This window comes from Artemia sp. Qi Xiang Cuo, chromosome 9 (genome assembly GCF_049724085.1).
Source record: "Artemia sp. Qi Xiang Cuo chromosome 9, ASM4972408v1, whole genome shotgun sequence".
NCBI classification, from domain to species: domain Eukaryota; kingdom Metazoa; phylum Arthropoda; class Branchiopoda; order Anostraca; family Artemiidae; genus Artemia; species Artemia sp. Qi Xiang Cuo.
The window spans coordinates 12,992,278-13,016,281 of record NC_142802.1 but is presented as its reverse complement, the minus strand read 5'-3'; the positions used below and the strand labels follow the sequence as shown (position 1 = coordinate 13,016,281).

The window sequence follows — 24,004 nt, the reverse complement described above, 5'->3', positions numbered from 1 at the left end:
CATTTTGATGTGTTTAATTCAATTAGCCAATCCTGTGCCCATGTTTGGATTTTATGAAGGTCACACTGCAGACTTTGTTGATTTGCAGGCCCAAACAGCTTGGAGTCATTGGCATAGAGAGTGATGTTGTTTTCTGTTCTGTTCACCATATCATTGATATATATGAGGAATAGAGTAGGGCCTAAAACAGTACTTTGGGGGACTCCACTTACAACATCACATGATTTGGAGAAAAACTTGTTGCCATTAGCTGTGAAGAGTCAAACCTCCTGAGTCCAACCAGTCAGAAAGTCCATGACCCACCAAACTTTAGCATTTTGGCAAGTCTTTAAGTCCCACCCAAGACTGAGGGCTTTCCTAATCCTCGGACTTTAAGATGCACAATTCTTCTTTGGTAAGCACAAACTTGCTTGGTTCTATGCACTTCAAGAATAGAACATCAAGTTCAACTGTATATTCCTTAAGAACTTTTGCAACAAAGAAGTACTCTTTTTAGCTGAAGAAAATCCAACTAAAACAAAGTCACCAACTTTTGTTGGCTTGTTTCCCACATCTTCCTTATCTTCTCCTAGCTTAAGATTGTCCTAACTCTCATCATCAAGCTCCCTTTCAACACTATCAGACTCACTTTCACTAGCAAGAAACAATAGCTTGTATGCTTCTTGCAATAAAGCTTTCTTTAAACTCTTCTCCTCCTGGGTTTTCTGTTCTTTTTCCTCTTTTCTGCAGCTTTCAGTTCCTCGTTCTGGTGGATTCTTTCCTTCACATTTTGGTAGTCTTTTTTTCACTGTTTCTCTGATTTGTTTTCTTGGAGAAACTTTCAGAAATGGAGCCACATCAACTAGTTCAGAGAAGTTTTTTACAGCTTGTCCTTGTAAAGGGGATCTTGAGAAAGATTGAAGCAGAAGAAGCAATGGGTGATGGAGGTTCCATGGCATGATGTTTCAAAGTTGATGGTCAATCACAGACGTATGAACTGAGGAACTCGTGATTTTTGAAAATCTTGGGATTGAAAGGGAAAATGCCGGTGCAGCAAAAACCGCTGATTATGTTTTCTGGGGTCACTGCTTTGGGATACGCTTTTCCAGAAAGCTCAGAGATGTTATACATTGAGATATTCTTGCATTAATGCTCTGTCATAGAAGTCACAGATTCCCTGTTGTAGAAAACCTCCAAAGAAAACATCATGTGTTGCAGCTGATGCATTGTATGAGGAGGAATGGTGAGCATGACAACTCAATTTTCTTTGGCTAAGTCAAGCAATTCACTACTGTAATGACTAATGTGATTGTCAAGTATTAGAAGCACAGCCTTACTTGGTCTTGCATGATTGATAAAATGGTTCATAACTGCACACAGTAATATTCTACATAAACACACATAGTAATATTCTGACCTCTTTCTGCTAACATTACCTTGCCTACCTGTTTCTGTCCTTCTGCTGCAAAAATTTTCCCTGGCTTTTGGACTGTTGATAGTCTAGTTTTATCTATATTTCAAATATTTTGTGCAGTAAATTTGTGGTACTAGTACACATCACAAAGATTTTTAAGAAGTCTCCCAAGTGTCACACAATTAAAAGCAGTTGCATGGTCAAGACTGGTTGCTTCAGGCACTCTTATAGTAATATGTGTGTCTTGCCATAAAACTGCAGTACCTGTCTTCACCTGTAGCATTTTGATTGTCAGTGATTTACTTGTCCATGAATTTGGGATGGTGATTCCTTTTGCAAGAGAGTACCTGCAACCAAGCTGATGAACTTAAAGTGGTGTTAAACCATAATGCATATGGCACACAACTTGCAAGTATTTAGCAAGAACATTTTCTTGTTCTTCTGTAAAGATCTGCCTTGTAGAATAAAGTGGTGAGAAAAATGAGAGAGTTAGAAGTTCAATATGCACATCCTATTTCTCAGCCTTGGTGACGTATCCCCTCAGAGTTGTTTGTAGTATTACATATTTTTTGCAGCCTTTTTTTTGTTCTGTTTCTTTACAAAAGCTTTGATTACAGCAGCTCGGGCCAGCTGTTTTATTTTTAATTTAAGTTTATTTTTAGTTTCCTCACAAAGCTATTTTTTCTGGGCCAAGCAAGGTTTGATCCAACCATACAGAATCTTCCAGGCTAAAGTATATGGGATTGTTGCTTCTTCATCAAGTGTATCTGACAAAATATGAAGCAAATATCAATGAAGTATGCTGCAAAAATTTAGCTTTCCAGGTTCGCCAGGCCCAGATTCGCCAGTCCTAGAGTGCGAATCAGGGCTGGTTATTTGTGGCAAATATGGCCCTCTTGGAGAAAAATCAGCACATTCCAATTGTTATCATAGATGGCGGTAAATGTCTATCATTAATAGTTTATTAAGTCTCAGACGTTTTTATCGACACTAAAAGTTTTTTCTTACCTTTATATTAGAGACCAACTTTTTCATTTTTCTTTTTTTACAAAAAAATTTAGTTTCCAAGCCCTAAAAATCAACTTACCAAACAAAACCTGGAAAACGGGGTTCACTACTAGATGGCAACTTAAATGCTAATCTATGGAATTTTTTCCTTGATGGCTCCCTAGTTAAATGCAAATGACGAACCTGGACTGTAGCTAACCTGAGCTGGTCTCCCCTATATATGGGTATCCCTCTTTCCATATGAGGTCAGGGAAGTTAAAATCATCAGCTATAAGTAGGTTCCCTGTTCAATTCCTAGTTGCTTTATGCAGCATTGTTGCTATTGTATGCTCGGTTTCTTGGCAATCTGAGGCAGATGGGCTTCTATAAATACAGCCTACTCTGGTTATTACTCCACTGCCGTCATCACAGAGGTTGAACCATACAGATTCAACAAATTGTGAGTTACCTGGGAGACATAATGAATGTATACTATAACATGTCTTGAATAGTGCTAACATACCACGCCTGCATTCTGAAGACTGTAGGTTAGACACAACACCATACCCTGGAATCTTAACATGGTAATCTTCAAACCTGTTGCTACTAGACTTGGGACAAACCTCAGTCAATAGAACCAGATCATAATTTTTAGAATAAATCACGGATTTCAGAGGTCAGAATAGTATTATTCTGACCTCTTTCTGCTGACATTACCTTGCCTACCTGTTTCTGTCCTTCTGCTGCAAAAATTTTCCCTGGCTTGTGGACTGTTGATAGTCCAGTTTTGTCTATATTTCAAATATTTTGTGCAGTAAATATGTGGTAATAGTACACATCACAAAGACTTTTAAAAAGTATCCCAACTGTCACACAATTAAAAGCAGTTGCATGGTCGAGACTGGTTGCTTCAGGTGCTCTTATAGAAATATGTGCATGTCTTGCCATAAAGCCGCGGTACCTATCTTCACCTGCAGCATTTTGATTGTCAGTGATTTGCTTGTCCATGAGTTTGGAATGGTAATTCCTTTTGCAAGAGAATACCTCCAACCAAGCTGACGAACTTCAAGTGGTGTTAAACCATAATGCATATGGCACACAACTTGCAAGTATTTAGCAAGAGCATTTTCTTGTTCCTCTGTGAAGATCCGCCTTGTAGCATAGAGTGGTGAGAAAAAATGAGAGAGTTAGAAGTTCAATATGCACATCCTGTTTCTCAGCCTTGGTGACGTATCCCCTCAGAGTTGTTTGTAGTATTCTATTTTTCTTACAGCCTTTTTCTTGTTCTGTTTCTTTACAAAAGCTTTGATTACAGCAGCTCTGACCAGCTGTTTTATTTTTAATTTAAGTTTATTTTTAGTTTCCTCACCAAGCTATTTTTCTGGTCCAAGCAAAGTTTGATCCAACCATACAGAATTTTCCAGGCTAAAGTATATGGGATTGTTGCTTCTTCATCAAGTGTATCTGACAAAATATGAAGCAAATATCAATGAAGTATGTTGCAAAAATTTAGCTTTCCAGGTTCGCCAGTCCTAGAGTAGCAAATCAGGGCTGGTTATTTGTGGCGAACGTGGCCCTCTTGGAGAAAAATTAGCACATTCCAATTGTTATCATAAAAGGCGGTAAATGTCTATCATTAATTGTCTATTAAGTCTCAGACGTTTCTATTGACATTAAAAGTTTTTTCTTACCTTTACATTAGAGACCAATTTTTTTTTACAAAAAAATTTAGTTTCCAAGCCCTAAAAATCAACTTACCAAACAAAACCTGGAAAACGGGGTTCAACTCAAAGTTGGATACATTCAAAGTTTTGCTACTAGATGGCAACTTAAATGCTAATCTATGGAATTTTTTCCTTGATGGCTCCCTAGTTAAATGCAAATGACGAACCTGGACTGTAGCTAACCTGAGCTGGTCTCCCCTATATATGGGTATCCCTCTTTCCATATGAGGTCAGGGAAGTTAAAATCACCAGCTATAAGTAGGTTCCATGTGCAATTCCTAGTTGCTTTATGCAGCATTGTTGCTATTGTCCACTTGGTTTTTTGGCAATCTGAGGCAGATGGGCTTCTATAAATACAGCCTACTCTGGTTATTACTCCACTGCCATCATCACAGAGGTTGAACCATACAGATTCAACAAATTGTGAGTTACCTGGGAGACATAATGAATGTATGCTATAACATGTCTTGAATAGCGCTAACATACCACGCCTGGATTCTGAAGACTGTAGGTTAGACACAACACCATACCCTGAAATCTTAACATGGGAATCTTCAAGCCTGTTGCTACTAGACTTGGGACAAATCTCGGTCAATAGGACCAGATTTTAGAAAAAATCACGGATTTCAGCACATTCAATTTGTTAGGAAGTTGGTCAATGTTAGTAATTAGAGCAGAAAAATCTGGACTTACTTGTTTTTGGTGTTACCTACTCTGGTTGTTGGTCTGGTTGCTTACTCTGGTTGTTGGTCTGGTTGCTTACTCTGGTTGTTGGTTCTGCTTAAAGTGGTTGCTGACGCTTTTGAGTTAGCATTGTAGTAGCTTCCAGAGCTTGTTTTGCTTTCCAGTGAGTTGTCACTAGTCATGGATGAGAGTCTTTCTGTAGAAATAGCACTAACATGTTTGGTAACACACATATTTACATTATTTACACAGTTCACAGCTTGGAGTTCTGCATCAGCATCAGGTTCGGAGGAGGGTCTTCTCCTCTGCTTTCTGGTTTTTCTGACGTAATGTGGAAATTGCGGATTGCGAGGTTTTATTCACTGCCAGCTGTTCAATCCTTAGGCTCTGCAACAAGTGCTTTTTATCTCTCTCAATCCTGTTTTGATCGATCATGGCGGAACTGTACTGCTCCTTTCCTTGAGAAAGACTTTCAAGATCTGTTTTTTATCTGAAAGGATGACACAGTAAACAAAAGGGGTGGTGCTATATTCCAGGTTAGATTGCTAGCCTGTACATTCTGCTTTAGGCAATGGATGTTGGTTATGGGACCGCAATTGATTCTGTACTTGGTTGATAAAAACTGCTTGAGAACGCTAATGTCATCAATGGAAGCGTCAATACCGTATGCAACGATGTTGTTTTTCCGTGACTCTTGGTCTTTTTCAGCATGGATGATCTGTCCTACTTCGGATTCCAACAACTGCTGAAAGTTAGCACTAAGTGTTTGGACTTGTGCTTGCACAGTTTGCTTCGTTTCATTTGCGTTACATTTCAAAGATAGGGCTACTTCCACACTACTCACTTTGTCTTTTATAGAACCTAGCTCAGCTCTAAGTGCACTCTCAGTTTGTGCAATGGTATTGGAGAGACTACTCTGAAGGTTTCCTATTGCTTGCGTGATCACTGAAGTAATATCTTGGATAGTAGCTGCGGGTTGGGGGGAGGGGATAATGGATTTAGGGGTGGTCTCATTTGATTTACACCAAGCACAGTCCCATTTGAAACCGTTTTTCTCCTGCATTTTCACAAGAAGTTCATACTCTGCATCAGATATTTTCAGGCAGTCACAACACATCCATTTTCAACATCCATCACAAAGTAATGCTTTAGAATCTTCTTTTAGGTCTAAAGTACATAACAGGCATCTGTCCACTTTTTTCTGGGGGCTCTCTCTGGGACGTTTTGGTTTTGGCGGCATTTCGGGCATGAAATGTTCCGGGATTTTTTAAAGGAAAAATCGGGATTTTATTTTTGAGCTGGTGGCAACCCTGACAGTAGCCAAACAGGTTTTTTTTAAAAAAAACAGGCTATCTCAAGGGTAATTTCTGAGCTTAATATCTCTGGATAAAATAATGTTCAAGAAATTCCAGTCACTTTCTTCAGGTAGAGGATTTTCTTCTGATTAATTTGGTAGTCAAAGGTTTGGAATTATCTCACTGAGTCCAGTTTAATTTTGATAGTTTGTTCACTGGTATTTCATTTCACTGTGAATGAATTGCATCACCATCATCAACTAATAGAAGAAAATTTTTTCAGTTATCTTAATTTAGATTGATTTAAGGATATTCAGCTCTCATATGGTTCTAATGATGTGTTAAGATGTTAAATACTATGGAATATCCATTAGTAGAGTCTGACACCTGTTAAAATTTGATGCCAATTAACAATTCAAACACAACTCCATATGGAGGGTAGAGGGGTATATACTAGGACATGATACATAATGGTCAAAGCTGTCTTTCTGCTTCCAGAAATTTGTAGAGGCCACCTAGCATAATCAGTTTAATGTTCAACCATCCAGTACAACTATTTTGGTGTGTTACTGTTTTTGTTTTCGAGTAAACCTACCTCAAAGTTTGGGAAATACTGCCCAAAAAACATTTTGCCTTTAGATTTTTTGTGTCTATTTTCTTATGGCTCAGTAGAATTTAGGGCTTGTTCTACCAAACAAAAATCAAATCATCTTGTCATGTTCTGTAGCCATCTTGTGACAAAATATTTTGAAAAAAACTACCCTCAATGTTTTAGATGGGTTTCATCTGGTATATAGGGGGGCAGGAGAAAATGTTATACACTGGGGCATGTACCAGATGAACTCCATCTACAAAATCAAAGGTAAATTTTTTCTCTAAAGTTAATTTTCTTCAAAAGGGTTTAAGTGCATCCAGATTATCAAAACAGCATAGATACAGTGTCTCAAAAACGTCATAATAGTATGTTAAGTTTCTACTTTCAAGGAAACTTCAGAGGGAAGTAAAACTAAATTAAAAAGTGATATTTATATCCAAATAGTCAAAAGGGTATATGTGCATTATCCCAGGAGAAAAAGAGAGGTATGTTGGAACTTTCAGAGCATATTATTGAAAGTGTTGAACTAAATCAAAAGACACTATGTTTATTCAAGTTTATTATAAGGGCATATTTATAACATCTTAAGAATGGATAAAGGTATTAATTAGAAACTTTCAGAGCTTGTTGAGGGGGATATATAGCTAAATATGGATGTTAAAATGGCCTATCTGCAATATATATATAGCATGACTAAGGGCTTTAAGGTGAAACTTTCAATGGATGTTGCAGTGTGGGTTGAACGAACTCAAAATGCCCACTATGCATGCAAGTTGTTAAAACAACATATCAGCAATGCCTGTGACTGCTTTTGGCTGTTTGTGTCTGTGACTACTGGCTAGAGGCAGGTCCAGGGTGCCCAAGGCCCCCCCTCTTTCCCCAAATTTCTCTTTTGCTTTCATTCTGTTCTTTTTTTTTTTGCTCCTTTATTTTCAAATAAACTTATCAGCTGGGTCAATTATTGATACCCTTATCACATTGCCCCCCCCCCAAGATTTTGCTCTAGATCTACTGCTGCTAACTGTAGCTGGAAATACTTGCAACTCCTACTAATAACAACTTGCAATAGCAACTACTTGTAACTCCAATTGCATGTACATGTGACTTTGATTGAACCAACTACTTGTGTCTGCAGCTACTTGCAACCATTTACAAATGTGATTGCCACCACAAGTACTGTCGAATGGTACTTTGGTCCTGTGAAGCAACATTGGTCCAAAATCATGAAAAAGATTTATAAGTCCATATTTTTACCGAGGCTTATGACAAGTTGTTTATTTGTTTTTTTTTGTTGTTTTTTTTTGCATGTGTGATTGTTGTAAAGAATATCTGACCCAGCTGACATTATAAAGTTAGATTGTTTGTTTAAAAGAAAATGGAAAATTGCAATATTTAAATTTTTATACCACCAACCAAGTGTCCTCCATAGTTCCACTTTATAAGCCAGTTGATTTTTTTTTTTTCAAATCAGCTGTTTGCCATGGACCTTAGCCACAAGCACTGAGAAAATTTTGGAAAACAACCAAGATCTAGGTCTCTGATGGTCAAGAGCCTAAAAACTGTCACTTTTTACAAAAAGAAATTCTCACAAAATGTGGAATCAAATATCCAGAGGGAGTAATCAATGCTCCAAAAATGTTGATTTCACTCATGATGTGCTAAAGAAAAAGGACAAAAATAAGATAATTATTTGTGATAACTTGTCATCACATATTACTGTGTCTGCTTTCAAAATGTGCAAAAAGCACAACATTTGTTTTGTCTCACTGCCAGCCAACTTGAACCACTTAACACAGCCGCTTGATGTTACTTACTTTTGTCCAATGAATAGTCAAACAGTTCATGGTAACCAACTGCAAGTAAGGAGTGACCTGGCTCAATAGTTACCAAAACTCTAAAAAACAGAATTTTGATACCAGTAGATACATCAAAAGAATTGGATTTTTATGCTGATTTCAAATATTTAAGTTTCATCAAGTTTAGTCATACCCATCAAATGTTACGAGCCTGAAAAAATTTGCCTTATCTTTGAAAAAAGGGGGAAATAAAAGTAATAGATCTCCTTATAAAAGTGATAGAATCTTAATGAAAATCAAAGCATCATATTCAGCGTATCAGAGAACGCTACTGTAGAGGTTTCAAGCCCCTATCTGCAACAATGTGGAATTTTGCATTTTTTGCCAGAAGAAAGATCACGGATGCATGTTTAATTGGGTTTTTTTCCAAGGGTGATTGTATTGACCAGTTGGTCCTAGAATATCGTAGGAGGGCTCATTCGAACGGAAATTAAAAGTTCTAGTGCCCTTTTTAAGTGACCAAAAAGATTGGAGGCCTACTAAGCCCCCTCCCATGCTCATTTTTTTCTCAAAGTCATCAGATCAACATTTTGAGATGGCCATTTTGTTCAGCATAGTTGAAAACCTAATAAATATGTATTTGAGGATGACTTAATCCCCCACAGTCCCCGGGGGAAGAGCTGGAAGTTATAAACTTTGCCCATTGTTTACATATAGTAATTTTTATTTGGAAGTATGCTGACGTTTTCAAGAGGGATTTTTTTCTGGTGGGAAGGGGGGTCGGAGGAGGCTACGTGGGAAGATCTTTTCATGGAGGATATTGCTATGGGGGAAGGGACATTTATATGAGGGGGCGCCAGATTTCTCAGCATTATTTAAAAAAACGATCATAAATTAAATTAAAAAAAACAAGTTTTTTCAACTGAAAGTAAGGAGCAACATTAAAATTTAAAACGAACAGAAATAATTACGTATATTAGGGAGTTCTCCCCCTAGTCAATACCTCGCTCTTTATTCTAAATTTTTTTAGTTCTTTTAAAAAAGCGTTCTATTCTAATTAAACGGCCTTTGGGATTCAGGAGTCATTCTTAAAGAATTGGAACAAAGTTCGAACTTTAGCGTAAAGAGCGAGTTATTGACTAGGGGGAGAACTCCTTATTTACGTAATAAAAATATACGAATATAGAAGTTCGTTACGTAAGTTATTTCGTAAGTTACGTCATATCAAAATTTCGAGAAAGCCATATAGCCAAAAAAAGCAAAATTAATATGTAAATTTCATTTTAGTTATTCATGTACGGTGAGCCAAAATCAAAGCTGCATTAATGCAAAAACCTTCAGAAATTAAATAAAAAAACCATTTTTTTAACTGATAAAATAAAAGTTCAAATAGGGATAAAAATCCTTTGTAATAGACATTGTATAGAAATCATAGTATATATAATATAGCAGTATGATTTTTCCCTATCTCACCCATTATAAAAACCCGGACTGAGGTGCGAGTGCTCCAGAGAATGTATAAACCGGTATAAACATAAGCGGCATCAGATCTTTTCGCGGGTAGACACGTCAGATCTCTCTTGGACGAGAAACGTGGCTTCAATGGTGAAACACTAATTTTGAAGAAACTAATTTTAAATTAATTCATTCCAATATATGCATGAAAATCGGTAATTAGTAGTGCAATATTGTTATTAGATGGTTTTAGAAATTAAAAATAGGTTTCGAAGTCTCAAGTTGGTTTCAATGGTATTTTTAGAAAGTTTCTGCCAAAAAAAGGGTTCGAGGGTAATTGGACCGCTTATGGCCGATAAAATGAGAGGAGCTGTTTGTACGCGCCGATATATATATATATATATATATATATATATATATATATATATATATATATATATATATATATATATATATATATATATATATATATATATATATATATATATATATATATATATATATATATATATATATATATATATATATATATATATATATATATATATATATATACTACGAAAACTTTACGAAAAAGAAAGTTTTTTTTTTTTAAGAAAAGTAAAGGCCATATTAAACTTAAGATCAGAAGGAATAGAAGCCTACAATAACTCAAACTCCAAACGACCAGAAATCGCTATTAAAGAATAAAAAAGGAAAGGAGAATAATTGGTATGGCGGTAACACTGCATATAAATTTATATAAATGTATATATAGTGGGCTGTAATAATGCAGGTAAATATAACATTGGTTTAAGAATGGAAAGAAAGACAAAGAATGAATTTACAACGATAATCAAGTTAAAAATAAGTTTTATTTGAACAATGCCATAAAGCGATGACATTTGATTATGATATTTGGTGCTTCACAAAGTGCAAAAATTCACAAACTCACAAAGTGCAAAGATTTTCAAACAGAGCTGTTTATTGTTTAAAGTTCAGGAAAGGTCTGCCCATTTCATACGAAAACGTTGATTGAAAACGAAACTAGTCTTATCTAGAAAATAAATATCATAGAAAATAAATATCACGACGTGAAAAAAAAATGATAAACCATCCAGTGGTGGATCCAGAGGGGGGAGGGGGCGAGGGGTGCCCCCCCCCTCTGGGGGGGCACCCCCCCCCCCAGAGAGGTTTGCATTAATTAAACTTGCTCCTAACGTAAGTTTATCGGATCAACCTATTTTGTGCCCTCCCAAAAAAAAATCCTGGATCCGCCCCTGAAACCATCACACCTATTCCACCAGTTATTGGAAGAACAAAAAATCCTTCTTTTCACAACTTTCCTCACGCCCCCGCCCCCTTGGTTATAAAATACTGCATCGGCCAAACAGTTTAGTACACCGTATATAAAGAAAATATTAAGTTATAATTTGTATATAAATTAAGTTATACCTGTGAGATGGGATACTTGCAAACCACTTGACCGGCTCACCAAGTTTTTTTCTGCTTTCGCAATTACGAATAATGCACTTTGTAACCATTTCTCATTGATTGACGCAAACAAACTATCCCGCTAATGCAGAAATAAGTGGGAGGAGCTTTTTGTTCGGATCGAGAATGAAGAGCCAGAAATCATCTGCGGTAAACTTACTGCCTAATTATATAAATTGTGATAGAAATTCACAAAAAAATACCAGATATTTTGGTCACATATACAGTGACCATCATCAGTAGTAAAACAGTAGTTTTAACTGAAAGTAAGGAGCGATATTAAAACTTAAAACGAACAGAAATTGTTCTGTATATTAAAGGGGCTGTCCCCTCCTCAACACCTTGCTCTTTACGCTAAAGTTTGTTTTATTGTTCTAAAAAATAGACTTATCAGCAAGAGTCAAACTTTAGCGTAAAGAGCAATGCGTTAAGGAGGGGACAGCCCCTTTCATATACGAAATAATTTCTGTTTGTTTTAAGTTTTAATATCGCTCCTTACTTTCAGTTAAAAAAAAAATTGTTTTTTTTTATGTAATATGGTGAAAGATACTGCTTAGGTTCAAATCAGATAAAGGCTCCAGATGCACAGGCCTTCTTAAAGGTGATTTCCTGAGGTTGTTGATGGAACTTTTGGGTGATCTTGATGAAGGTACTGGAGTAGCAAATGTGATATTGGGATTTCGAAGAGCTGGAATTGTCCCATTGTCCCATTTAACCCTCCAAGAAGTACTAAACCAGTGCCTATTAAACAATCTTTGTCATAACCAAAGTCTCATGTGTTTTTTTTTTCATTCTTTGTAGTCAAAATAAATTTTAAAATACAAATTTTGGACCAAAGTTACTTAACCAGCACTAGAAATATCAAATTATGCTGAAAAGACAAGAGGTCCAAAGTTACCCCTCATCCTTGGGTAAGATTGGTCCAAACATTCAATTAAAAAAAAAAATAGAAAAATGAATAAAAAAAAATTATTTTATAGCGGAAACCTTTTCCAAAGAGATATTCCTACAGAACTCCAAAGACTTCACCTTTTTATCAATCCCGCATACTGATTACGGACTAAAGTGTATGAAAAGTGGTCCAAAATAACCCCATTTTATGTTTCTTGGAACTCTGTCTGTGGCTACAGGCAATTATGTTTCTTGTCACTGCAACTATGGCTACTTGTGGCTATTGGCTTGTGGCTATTACTGCTTTTGCTACAGGAACAAGTTAGTATTAATTTTGATTGTACATTTGTAATTTTATGATTTTACTTCATTGATGAAGTACTGAAAGAAGATTAAAAGTATTTTTCTTTCAAATTGACTCAATTAAGAATGTCTTACTTGCCAAGAGGTAAGTAGTAGGATTGGTCTCAAGCAGTTGTCAAGAAAATGCTCAACATACTACTCACATAAATACTACAATAACTGCTTTTGGAAATGGCCTTAATATCCAAAGAACATAAGAAAAACACAAAGCAAACTACACTGGTGAAAGGAAGTACAGTTGTAACATGTATTCACAACAGTTGTGACCATGTATTCACAACAGTTGTGACCATGTATTCACAACTAGCATAGAAGGTCAGCTGCACAAATACCTCATAGGTCAGCTGCACAAAACCTATTAATAATAATAATTTAATTTCAACCCTTCATACAAATACAGTGTAAATGCTCAAAGGAGTTGTAAAAAACAAAAGACAAAAGAACAAAAAAATCACACGAAACTACAAAAAATATTAAACTGCAATCACTATGGAAGAGAGAAAAACAAACCAAATAAAAATCACAGATTCTACTGGACAAGCCTAGCTAATGGAAAGTTGTGGACTGTTCCGTTTCGACTTTTGAAACGGGTAGACAACTCATCCATTTTCTTACTTATCTCAAAAATATCTGTGATCTGTGAAACTGTGATAAAAAATATGGTATCTCTGTGAAACATGAGAGTTTCTGAACCATATTTATTGGGAATTCCCAATAAATATCTTCTAAAGTAAGGCTAGTAGGTAGTTTTGTATTGAATTAGGAGTTGAATGTGCTTGTGCTTTTATCCCTGATTATATGGATTAGTACGGATCTTGTCCTAAGGAAGACAGTAAACAAAATACTTTAAATGCTGGATGCACTTGATCCCTTTCGAATTCAATTGTGTCCATACTCAACATTTGTGTTTGTGGTCAAGTTCAAATAATAGACATACATTTGAAGGTAAAAACTTTCGCTAATAGCACTAATTAGCGTTTAGCCTGTGAACGTTCCCGCTTATTGCTCCAATAATGTAATTTTTTTTAGTATTCAATTGTTTCGAAAATGTTTCCCATTCCTGAATGAGGCTGAAGCCAAAGTGTTCCACGAAAACCTATTAAAAACCGTGGCAAAATCTATAGAAGCTGAAATGGAAGCCACGTTGTTAGGAGACTCTGAGGAGGCTATTGAATATCGAGAACGATTCAATGTTTTTGATACAATGGTGTGTACAACAAATGGCTCTCAAGCTTGGTAAGTAGGCACAACACTTTCTATCTTACCAGCTCTTTTTTATTTTGTTAGGGGGAATGTGAACAACCAAGTATTAGAATTTATTTGGGGGAATATATTCAGAGGTGGTTTGTGGGGGGGGAGAGGACACCTACCCTGGGTGTAGAAAAATGAGGGGAGTGAAATTTCAAGTAAATAATCTAACATTTATAATCAGTTTGTGATTTTTGAAATTTTAATAAAGGAGAGAGCATATTTGGCAGTAAGCATAAGCAAATTGAATGTGAAATTTTCTTTTTTCCTATATCTTTTTCCATATAAAGTAAGACAATTTATATTTAAATAAATACAAAATTTTATGAATAAATGGAAATTTTGTTAAATTTGGCCTGAAAATATTTGGAGGACAGGCTGGGGGAAAAGGTGCATAATAAGGTAGTAGTAATGAATAGTAACAAATAGTAATGAAGATTTTGCCCCGGGTGTAAGAGAGGCTGGAATCACCACTGAATATATTGGACTGCAGTCAAAGTTGCAACAGAAGTGATTATTGTTCTTGAAAAGAACATATTTTGAAGAATATAATGGTGCATATCTTTTCTATCTTGCCAGTTTCTACCCTGGGATGCTCTGCTTCGTAAACTGGAACCAGGGTTGAATTCTAGCTGCTGCAACGTTATTTGATAAGCTTGTTACCTGTCTTTCAAACAATTCATGCTAACGAGCTATAAATAAGGAGCAACTCGTCCTAATAGAACCAAAACATCCCAGAAATGAATCTTGATAACAATCAACACATCAAAAGAATTGGCTTCTATGCTGATTCCAATATATAAAATTCATTGAATTTAATGTCATCCATCAAAAGCTACAATTCTGGGGAAATTTGCCTGATTTTCGAAAAAGTGGGAAAACATACCCAAAAAGTCAATCGATCTTAATGAAAATCTCACTATCAGATTCAGCATATAAGAGAACCCTGTTGTAGAGGTTTCAAGCTTCTCTGTGCAAAGATGTGGAGTTTTGCATTTTTTTGGCAGAAGAAAGATCAAGGATGTGTTTTTTTTTTCAGGGGTGACATATTGAATAAAAGGTCTTAAAAGATTATGAAAGGACTCATTCAGAACGAAATTAAAAGTTCTACTGCCCTTTTCAGTCACCAAAGAGATTGGAGGGCAACTAGCCCCCTCCCTGACCCATGTAAAAAGCGCTTTCCTTATAAAAAAAAATGAGCAATTTTCATCAGTTAAGAATACCTCTTACTTAGCTTCGACCCGCCTCAAAAGAAAATGCTTTTATGTGTCTTTATAAGAGCTTTATTAGAGCTTTATGTAAAATTGGTAATAATGTGTCTTGAACATGGCCATATCCATGGTTTTTCTTTTGGTGGGGGGGGGGGTGCACAACAAATTTAAAAAAACATCAACATTTGTTTATATATGTTTTTATTACGTTTTTACAAGTCGGAAAACATTTTGAGGGCGGAGAGGGTTCAAACCTCCTCCCCCCATAGACATGACCTTGATCTTGAACATTTAAAAGTTTTCACCCGAGAGCCCAGAATCATGAGTTGTTTTCTTCTGATTTTTGGTAAGTGTTAATTTTACAAAAATATATATATTTTTTTTTAAATAACATGACATCAAACGAGATATGTTTATGCACAAGTTGGCTGTCTTCTGCCAAAACTTGGTATCTACACAATCGAGTTAAGGATGGACTGTCTAATGATAGTTCTAGGCTGCTGTCAAAATTGTTCTATCTGCTAAACTTTCTGAGGTACGGCCTAGTATCTGCAGGTGTAAAAACAAATTTCCCCAATTTTCCATAGCCAAAACCTAGTATGAATATACAAAAATCATAAAACCTAGTACCTATCGCCAATAATAAACGTAATGGCAAATACTGAAAGAAAACAATCTTTGGAATCGTCTATATTGCTACTACTACTTTTAATATATTATTGCAGTACCAGGCCGCCTGAGGCCAACTTTTTTGTTAAAGGGATCATTATGTAGCGGATGGTCATATAGAGACAAAGAATGGCCCATATAAAAGTTAGTGTCACATTGAATACCGAGTGGTATCGAAGCTGAGATGTACTCAGAGGACCCAGTGCCCCCCCCCCCAATATACTTGTTTTCTCTGGATTTCTTGCTATTTCTCATTCAATTATCAAAAAAATGTTTTTTCTACCTTTTAACCCCGCCCCCCTCCGTGAGAAAGATCCTGCGCACGTGCCTACATCGAAGTGCCACTTGTCAGTCCCTTTCTGAAATTGAGTGCTATAGAATAGTAACTAGCCCCTCATAAAAGTTGACAAAATAGATATAAACTCGATTGTTGTTGCAGCAGTATATGCAGTGCAACTTTCTTCAGAGCAAACCATAGTGACGGAAATTTAAAGAAGCAGAAAAAGGAGCAAAATTCCTACTGAATACTGAATTAGAGTTGGTAACTTTTGAAAAGGTTCAACTGAAAAATTATTTGTAATAATGAAAGGAAATAGTTTTTAATTTCACTAGAGCCTTGGTTGAGGTGATGGGCCTTAATGGCCTCAGCATTGATTGTGGGAATTTCTGATTCTTAATTTTTTTTTTTTTTTTCGGGCAAAAGTATTGATAAAAAAGATAGGGACAAAATCTTTTTGTTATCCATTGGGACAATCTGGGATGGGGGGGGGGGGCTAATCAAAATGCCAAAACTAGCAGGGTATTGTCAAATAATTAACCGTGCCAAAAATCTTGCTATAGTAAGGTAAAAATCGTTCTTGCTGGCAAGGATTTTTCTTCTATCTTTCCTTCTAGTTTGCTGATGAAAATGATTCAGTATCGAAGCTGCTGTATGTCAGTGAATATTAAAGCGATTATGTCTCTTAATGCTTAAGAACACTGACGATATCGCTAGGTTCGGTTTATTTGTAAATGAGTTTTGGTAACTAGAACCATGCTGCAAAGGTGGTAGAGAGGGCTGGTAAGCAGAAGGATACTGCAATGTGGGACAGAAGGGGCTGGTAAACAGTAGCATGCTGCGAAGTGGGGCAGAGGGGGCTGGTAAGCAGAAGTATACTGCAAGTTGGGACAGAGGGAACTGGTTAACCGAATCATGCTGCAAGGTGGTATAGAGGGGGCTGGTAAGCAGAAGGATGCTGCAAGGTGGGACAGAGGGAGGATGGTAAAAAAAGAATGCTGCAAGGCGGGACGGGTCTGGTAAGCAAAAGCATACTGCAAGGTGGGACAGAGGGGGCTGGTAAACAGAAGCATGCTGCAAGGTCGGATAGAGAGGGCTGGTAAGCAGAAGGATGCTGCAAGGTGGAACAAAGAGGGCTGGTAAGCGGAAGTTTGATGCAAGGTGGGACAGAGGGTGCAGGTAAATAGAAGTATGCTGCAGGGTGGGACAGAGGGGGCTGGTAAGCACAGCTGCAGATTTAGGATTTTTTAGGGAGGGGGGCAAAATTGGTTGATCCGATAAATTTGCGTTACGAGCAAGTTTAGTTAACGCAATCTTGTGTTAATTAAGTAAATTACACTACTTTGGACTACGTTAGGGGGAGGGGTGCCCCCTGGATCCGCCACTGGGTAAGCAAAAGAATGCTGCAAGGTGGGACAGAGCAGGCTGATAAACAGAAGCATGCTGCAAGGTGGGCGAGAGGGGGCTGGTAAGCAGAAGGATATTGCAAGGTGGGACAGAGTGGGCTGGTAAGCAGAAGGATGCTGCAAGGTGGAACAAAGAGTGCTGGTAAGCAGAAGTATGATGTAAGGTGGGACAGGTAAATAGAAGTTTACTGGAAGGTGGGACAGAGGGGGCTGATAAGTACAGCTGTGGATCTAGGATTTCTTTAGGGGGGGGCGCAAAATAGGTTTGGCCGATAAATTTGCGTTACGAGCAAGTTTAATTAACGCAATCTTGCGTTAATTAAGTAAATTACACTACTTTAGGGGGAGAGGCGCCCTCCTGGATCCGCAACTGGGGAAGCAGAAGCATGCTGCAATGTGGTACAGAGTGGGCTGATAAACAGAAGCATGCTGCAAGGTGGGACGGAGGGGGCGTCGGAATTGTTTTTGGGCGAAGGTTTTGGTGTTTCGAAAAAGAATGTAGCCAATGTTCTATGATCTCTATTGGGACAAACTTCAGGGAGGGGTGCATAGTCATCCAAAGTACAATGTACGCTTTCATTTTTAAGGGAATAAAATTTTCTGCTGTCACCCTCCTCTCCCTACATCCAGGCAGGATTGTAAGCAATTCCTGTTATTATAAACTATATTACCTGTAGGCAAATCCTTCTGCTGTTTTTTTTGTGCCAATTTTAAACCAACGTTTTCCATGACAAGTTTTTCAAAGAAAAGTAAAAACTGATACTAAAGCTTAAAACTATAAAAAATTAAGTTATATAATAAGTGAAACTTGAACGAACAGAAGTTACTATGAAGAAATAATTGTAGCCATAAAAGAACAAAATTAAAAATACTGCTATTACCACTAACAACTTACTGCAGCACCAAGCTGCCTGAGGCCAACATAACTGTGCACGCTCCTCTTTCATCATAATCTATCCAGAGTCTTCCTCTTTACATCCTCCCAACAAGTTTCAATTTCCCTTAAATCTTTTCTTTCAACACTCTCCCACCCCATTCAGGGACGACCTGCTTTTTGGTTAGCCCTAGATGGTTGGCCAACAAGGACGATGTTTGGCAATCTGTCGTCTTTTTCCGCAGAACGTCTCCTAGCCATCTTAACCTCTCTCTTATTATAGCCCTAGAAAGTGAGATTGAATACCGGGAAAGTAGTTAATAAATTAATAATTAAACGGATAGTTTAGTCAAACTTAAAAATAAGGTATTACCATGAATGAATGAATGGAACCTAAAACGGACAGGAATCAAAATAAATAATCAGATCAAATTTAAAAGAACAGAAATTATCGTAAATAATATAGGCCTAACCCTCATAGTGCTAATACTGTAGGATTCCATCTTGATTTCATTGACAGCTTTTTTCTCATCTTTATTGGGTCCTTTTGATTCATTTTGTCTTTATTCTAAATCGGTAATGAATGATTGTCTCATCCTTTAGGATTTATCTTTCATCTTTCAGGATACTCTTAAAACCGAATTAAGACGGATATATTAGTTTCTTGCGTAAAGAAAATACAAGATTCAAACAATTTTTCAAGACAAGAGCTTCGCCACAAGAGGCATATAAGGAACATGGTGCACTTGAAATTACTAACCCGTAATCCCTGTCTTTTTTTTTTTTTTTTTTTTTTTTTTTTTTTTTTTTTAGAGAGAGAGAGAGATAGAATAAATTCATTTATTTCCGTCTCGTCAAACAATAAAAAAATGCAAATAGACGGAGTGCAAAATAGAGAAGAAGACAAACTGAAAAAACTACATTACTGTTTATCAAAACAATTAATAAAGGTCACCTATTAAACACAGAAGAATTGTGATACATATAACTGTAAAGATTACTGTATGAGAGGGGGATGCCATGAATAAAAACTGATTTGGTGGCTATGTTTCAAAATAAGTTTTGACAGAGCTATTGCTGGGTTTGCTAATTTTACATTTGCGGGCTGAATTTCGGGCCTTAGGGGGCAAATGAAGCATTTGTTTTGCAATTTTGAAATATAGTGAACAAATTTTATGTTTATCTGTTTGTGTGTAAATCTTCCAAAATGGTACCGTGTATTGGAAATGTGATTGTGCTGTTGAATTGTACCGTTTAGCAAGGATTATTTGGTTGAAACGTTTTTTTTATTTCGGACAACTGGCGCATAAGACGCACTACATTTTTTTTCAATGTGGGAAATCAGCAGCAAAGGGATTCGCTTTAGAGTTGACCCATTCGAAAAAACAAATTAAACAAGTTGTTCAGCTGGCCTTACTGAACAACTTCCCAGCTGGACTGACGGAGTTGAACCTGAGTTATTCCAGTTAAATAGAAGAACCTAAAATTTTCCCAACCCAGTTAAGGGTATTTGCTCAAGTATGCTGAAGTTTTCCTCGATACGCTATATCATCCTGCTAAGGTTAACGACATCATCCGCATAACAGACAAGTGTCATGTTTCTGATAATGGCAACCGGAAGGCACCCGTCATCAAGGAAGACTAAAGAACACGCTCCGTAGAACGTACGAACGTGACAGAAGTCCTCCAGACGAGTCTCAAATCAGAGTTGGGGGACATCTACGCTGTGGCCCACTTGAAGAAAGATTGGAAGCTACTCACTGACGCCCTGTGTGCCTTTGAAGACACTGGAGAAACTAAGGTCTAAGGTGAAGTTACGTTTGTTGATGCATCAATGCATGAGGATAGGCATTTAGATTGAGTGTCTAAGACGCCGTTGTTAAAAAGAGTAGGGAAAGTGATAGCATCTTGACGCGAACTTTTATAAACAGAAGCAAAGCTATCCGGATCATTCGGTGATCTACTGGGACAAGTGAGTTTGTTTCGTGGAGCACGTGTTAGATTAGGTGAATTGGTAAACGGTAACCGAACTGGAGTTGTAACTTTAATGCGTCCTTTAAGCCGCGAATATAAGTTTTTCAAGATGCGAATAACAGGGATGAACGCCTCTTTTTGCCGTGTGGAAGAACATGGATCCGTGTACCAATGAGTCAAATGCACGCCTAACATTGTGTGCTGCTAGAACGAGACTTTCTCCGGCCAGTTCAGCTCCCATTAGGACATGAGGTACAACAGTAAGGGCATTAGCACATATTATTTTATTCTGAAAACCAAACTGGTATGGAGGAACTCTACATTTCCTCTTTAATTCATCAAAAAAAGCAGCTCAAACAGTTTACAGAATGTAATTGAGATTGTCATAGGCCTAAAGGCCAAACACTGAATGTTATATTTGCCTTATTTGGACATAGGAGTGAGATCACCAAGGCAAAAAGACGACGATATTGTAAAAGTATCAAAGAATAGTCTGCAAGGCCTGCTCTTGACATGAACAGAGGGGTTCCATGGATAATATATAATGCGCTAATATTGTCTATACTAAACGAAGCTTTCGGTTTCAGCTTGGAGACTGTAGTTATTATGACTTGCATTATAACAATGTATGAGACTCAGGGGAAACAGGTAGAAAATCATTTAGTTCAGATTCTAATTTAGTCTCTAAAATTGGATCTGTTGCAGCAAATTCCTTCGAAAAATGTGTTCCCACTCAGATAGGGGGATATTGGAAGGCTTGGGAGTATTCGAAGATGTGGTGTTTGGGGGAGCAAGGGATTTCCAAGGAGAATTGGGCGAAGCAGAAACTCCAAGCGAGTATGAATCAACAATGCCTGTACAGTGACGATATAGTCCTCTTGGGAAAAACGTTTTTTTATGTTACTCGATCCTGTTTTGTATGCTCTTCCTAAGTATATTAATCAGTTCAATCGCAAATGCACCCCGTCCTCCCCTGATGGTCCCATATATAGCCCTAGTAATTTGTTTTTCTATTACTCCAGTGTAATCATGCGTTATCGCTCCTATATTGAACTTGGTATCTTCTCAGTGAGGAATTTATCTCTGTGTGTGTGATAAAAATTGAAGAAATAAAATTGAATTATAGGGACAATGTGTGAGATTATTCATAAAAATCATGAAATTTTTGTTGGGGAGGAAGTGAGGCACTGGCCCAGCAGTCTTCCTTGCGTGAATTTAGTGCGTAATAGGAATTAGTGCGTAAAATACCAAAATATTCTGATTTGAATAAATGATTAAAAAAGCAGATATATTATAAAGAAAATCACAAAGGGGGAGTTCATTTTCGAGTGAATTGATTATTATGTTTAGAAAGAACAAAGGGATTTTAAAAAAGGGATTGATCAGTGTGTTTACGCTGTCTCTATGTCACTTATGGAATCTTGTATATATTAGTCGAGATGAGGAAATCCGTAAGTGTAAAAAACAGAGAAATTACTGTCTGCTTCTAAAATTCGGTGACCCACAAACTTTTCGTTCTCTTTATTTGAAACCTCACAAGAAAAGAGCTAGTGAGATTTGTTGTTCTTTTTACTGGCTGAAATGTGTCGTTCACCGTATTGCCAGGCCTGATTATCAGATGATTTTATTAACGCAGGAACGAATTCAAAAGGATGTGTTTATTTGTTTCTCCAGAAATAAAGAATAATGCGGTTGTTTTGCGAACATTTGTTAAAGAGATAAACCAATAGAATTCATTTAAATATAATTTTAAACACAGATATTTAAAAATAGCTAAAAATAATTAATAAAATTAATCAGTCACAAATAATTAATAATTATTTATTAGTTAACTATTAATTAATTAATAGGAATAAAGAAAAAAGTTAAAAATCAAATTTTTTACACGAAAGTATAGGACAGTAATCTGTTTTTCTTTGTTTGTTCTTTTTGTTTTGTTTTTTTCTGTATGAAATATCAAAGGGTTACAAAAAGCAGTATAAAACGACACACAGTTCGATCAATTTCCATCAGGAGAGATGCGGCAAAGTGCAGTACGAAATACAAGATCGACTTGACGCAAACTACAGTTTTCATAAGTGGTGCTGTTAACGTTAAAATTTTCACTCGTGATAGGTCATGTCTATTTTATTGTTTTGGGCGGCCCAGTATGAACCCGAAAGAAAAAATAGCCCCCCAAGTCAAGTTTTATTTCATAAGGGAAATTGTGATCCCCCCCAAAAATTTTGGCTAGTAACGACACTGATCAGCAGATATATATACCTGAGTTTTTGTCATTGTTTTTCACTGTCTAATAAAAGGATTTATCCCTATTTGAACCGTTATTTGTAAATGTTTATAATTAACTGTGTCAATGTTCACTGGTGATAAGTGAAGCTCATCTTATTTTTTTTTTATTTTTTTAGGCGACCCACAGGGAACCCGAGAGAAGATTCAGCACCGCAAAGGTACAAAGAGGCTGATCAGACTTTTACTAGTATGAAAACGCAACAAGCAGAGCTATTCAACGAGTTGGCAAATTTGAAGTCACAACAGGACAGGAATATATCTGAAATTGAAAACAATGAAAAAGAAATACAAGAGCTGGGGAAGAAATATCGAAAAATTATTTCCTTGATAAACAGTCTTGACAATTAGGATTGTATTTCTAGTGTTACACGTAATTTTAACCACAGTCTGAATTTTGTATGTGCGACACATGTTGTCGGAACCATTTTTTATTATTAATTTATCTTCTGACCATAATTTTGAGTCGACTGGAAAAAAATGGGATAAAGTAGAAAATACTCTAAGCTAAACCAAGATCCTAGAAAGCTTTTCAAGGCTCAGTCAATTTAGTACCAAACGAGAACGTGTTCTGTTGGTTCAGAAATAATATTTGAGTAAGTTTCTGTTTTGATATCTAATAAATGTGTTAAAAATTTGTTTTTATATAATTTTGGCTATAGAATTTGCATGCTCCTGCTATTATAAATTAAAGATTCGGTGTCATTTGGTTGAACGATAAGAGATCAACACACAACTCGAGAACGCATTGCTACAACTAAAAAATAGTTATAATAAAATAGGAATTAAAATATTTTTAGCTTGTACTACGTCTTCTATATATTATTTGATAAAAAAAATATCGTATATATCATTTCAATTACCAACGACACTAAAAATGAAATCTAATTGTTTGAATTGGTTGGGTGGAAACTTACACGACTATATGCATCTTGAAAAATCAGGAATTCAATTTTTAATGAAATAACCTGATTTTTCAACCACGTTTCTAAGTTTTAAATTTGACACTCACTACGACCAGGAACTCAAAAACTCAAATTTAAAAATTAGAAACGTGGGTGAAAAATCAGCGAAAACTAAGCTAAATCCAAATGGTTTAAAAAGGTCTAGATTTTTTTGAAACTGTAGTTGTCATTGGGGCGTTAGAATTTTTACTGACGGAAAACTTCAGATTTAGCTGAATAGTTTCGCGCATTTATTTTCATGTTTCAACGTGGCAACACTGTCGAAAAGGTGATACTGCCCTGGAAACAAGCAAAAGAAAAAAGTTTGGGCCTTGTGGTTAAAAAGTGTTTCTGTTTTGATGCTATAAAGAAAAAAGGCAGAACAAACGAAACAAAAAAACATGTTCGAATTGAAAACAATATTTTTCCTCGAAAGTAATCTTGTAATCTTAAACGAGC

General features: G+C 36.5%; 1 protein-coding gene across 2 annotated transcripts in view; it reads left to right on the top strand.

The window, feature by feature from the left end:
• LOC148948325 (uncharacterized) overlaps positions 1-23,238 on the top strand; it is a 29,469-nt gene extending 6,231 nt beyond the window's left edge. Inside the window, exons 1-3 of one of the 2 annotated variants that reach the window (XM_089093885.1) lie at positions 6,445-6,644; positions 13,686-13,892; positions 22,721-23,238. In XM_089093885.1, coding sequence (XP_088950011.1) covers positions 6,616-6,644; positions 13,686-13,892; positions 22,721-22,952 — 468 coding nt within the window. In that variant the 5' untranslated portion in view covers positions 6,445-6,615 and the 3' untranslated portion in view covers positions 22,953-23,238. Of the gene's footprint in view, positions 1-6,444; positions 6,645-13,685; positions 13,893-22,720 lie in introns of those variants that run through there. The other variant, XM_089093884.1, reaches the window with a different exon arrangement.
• The last annotated feature ends 766 nt before the right edge of the window (positions 23,239-24,004 follow it).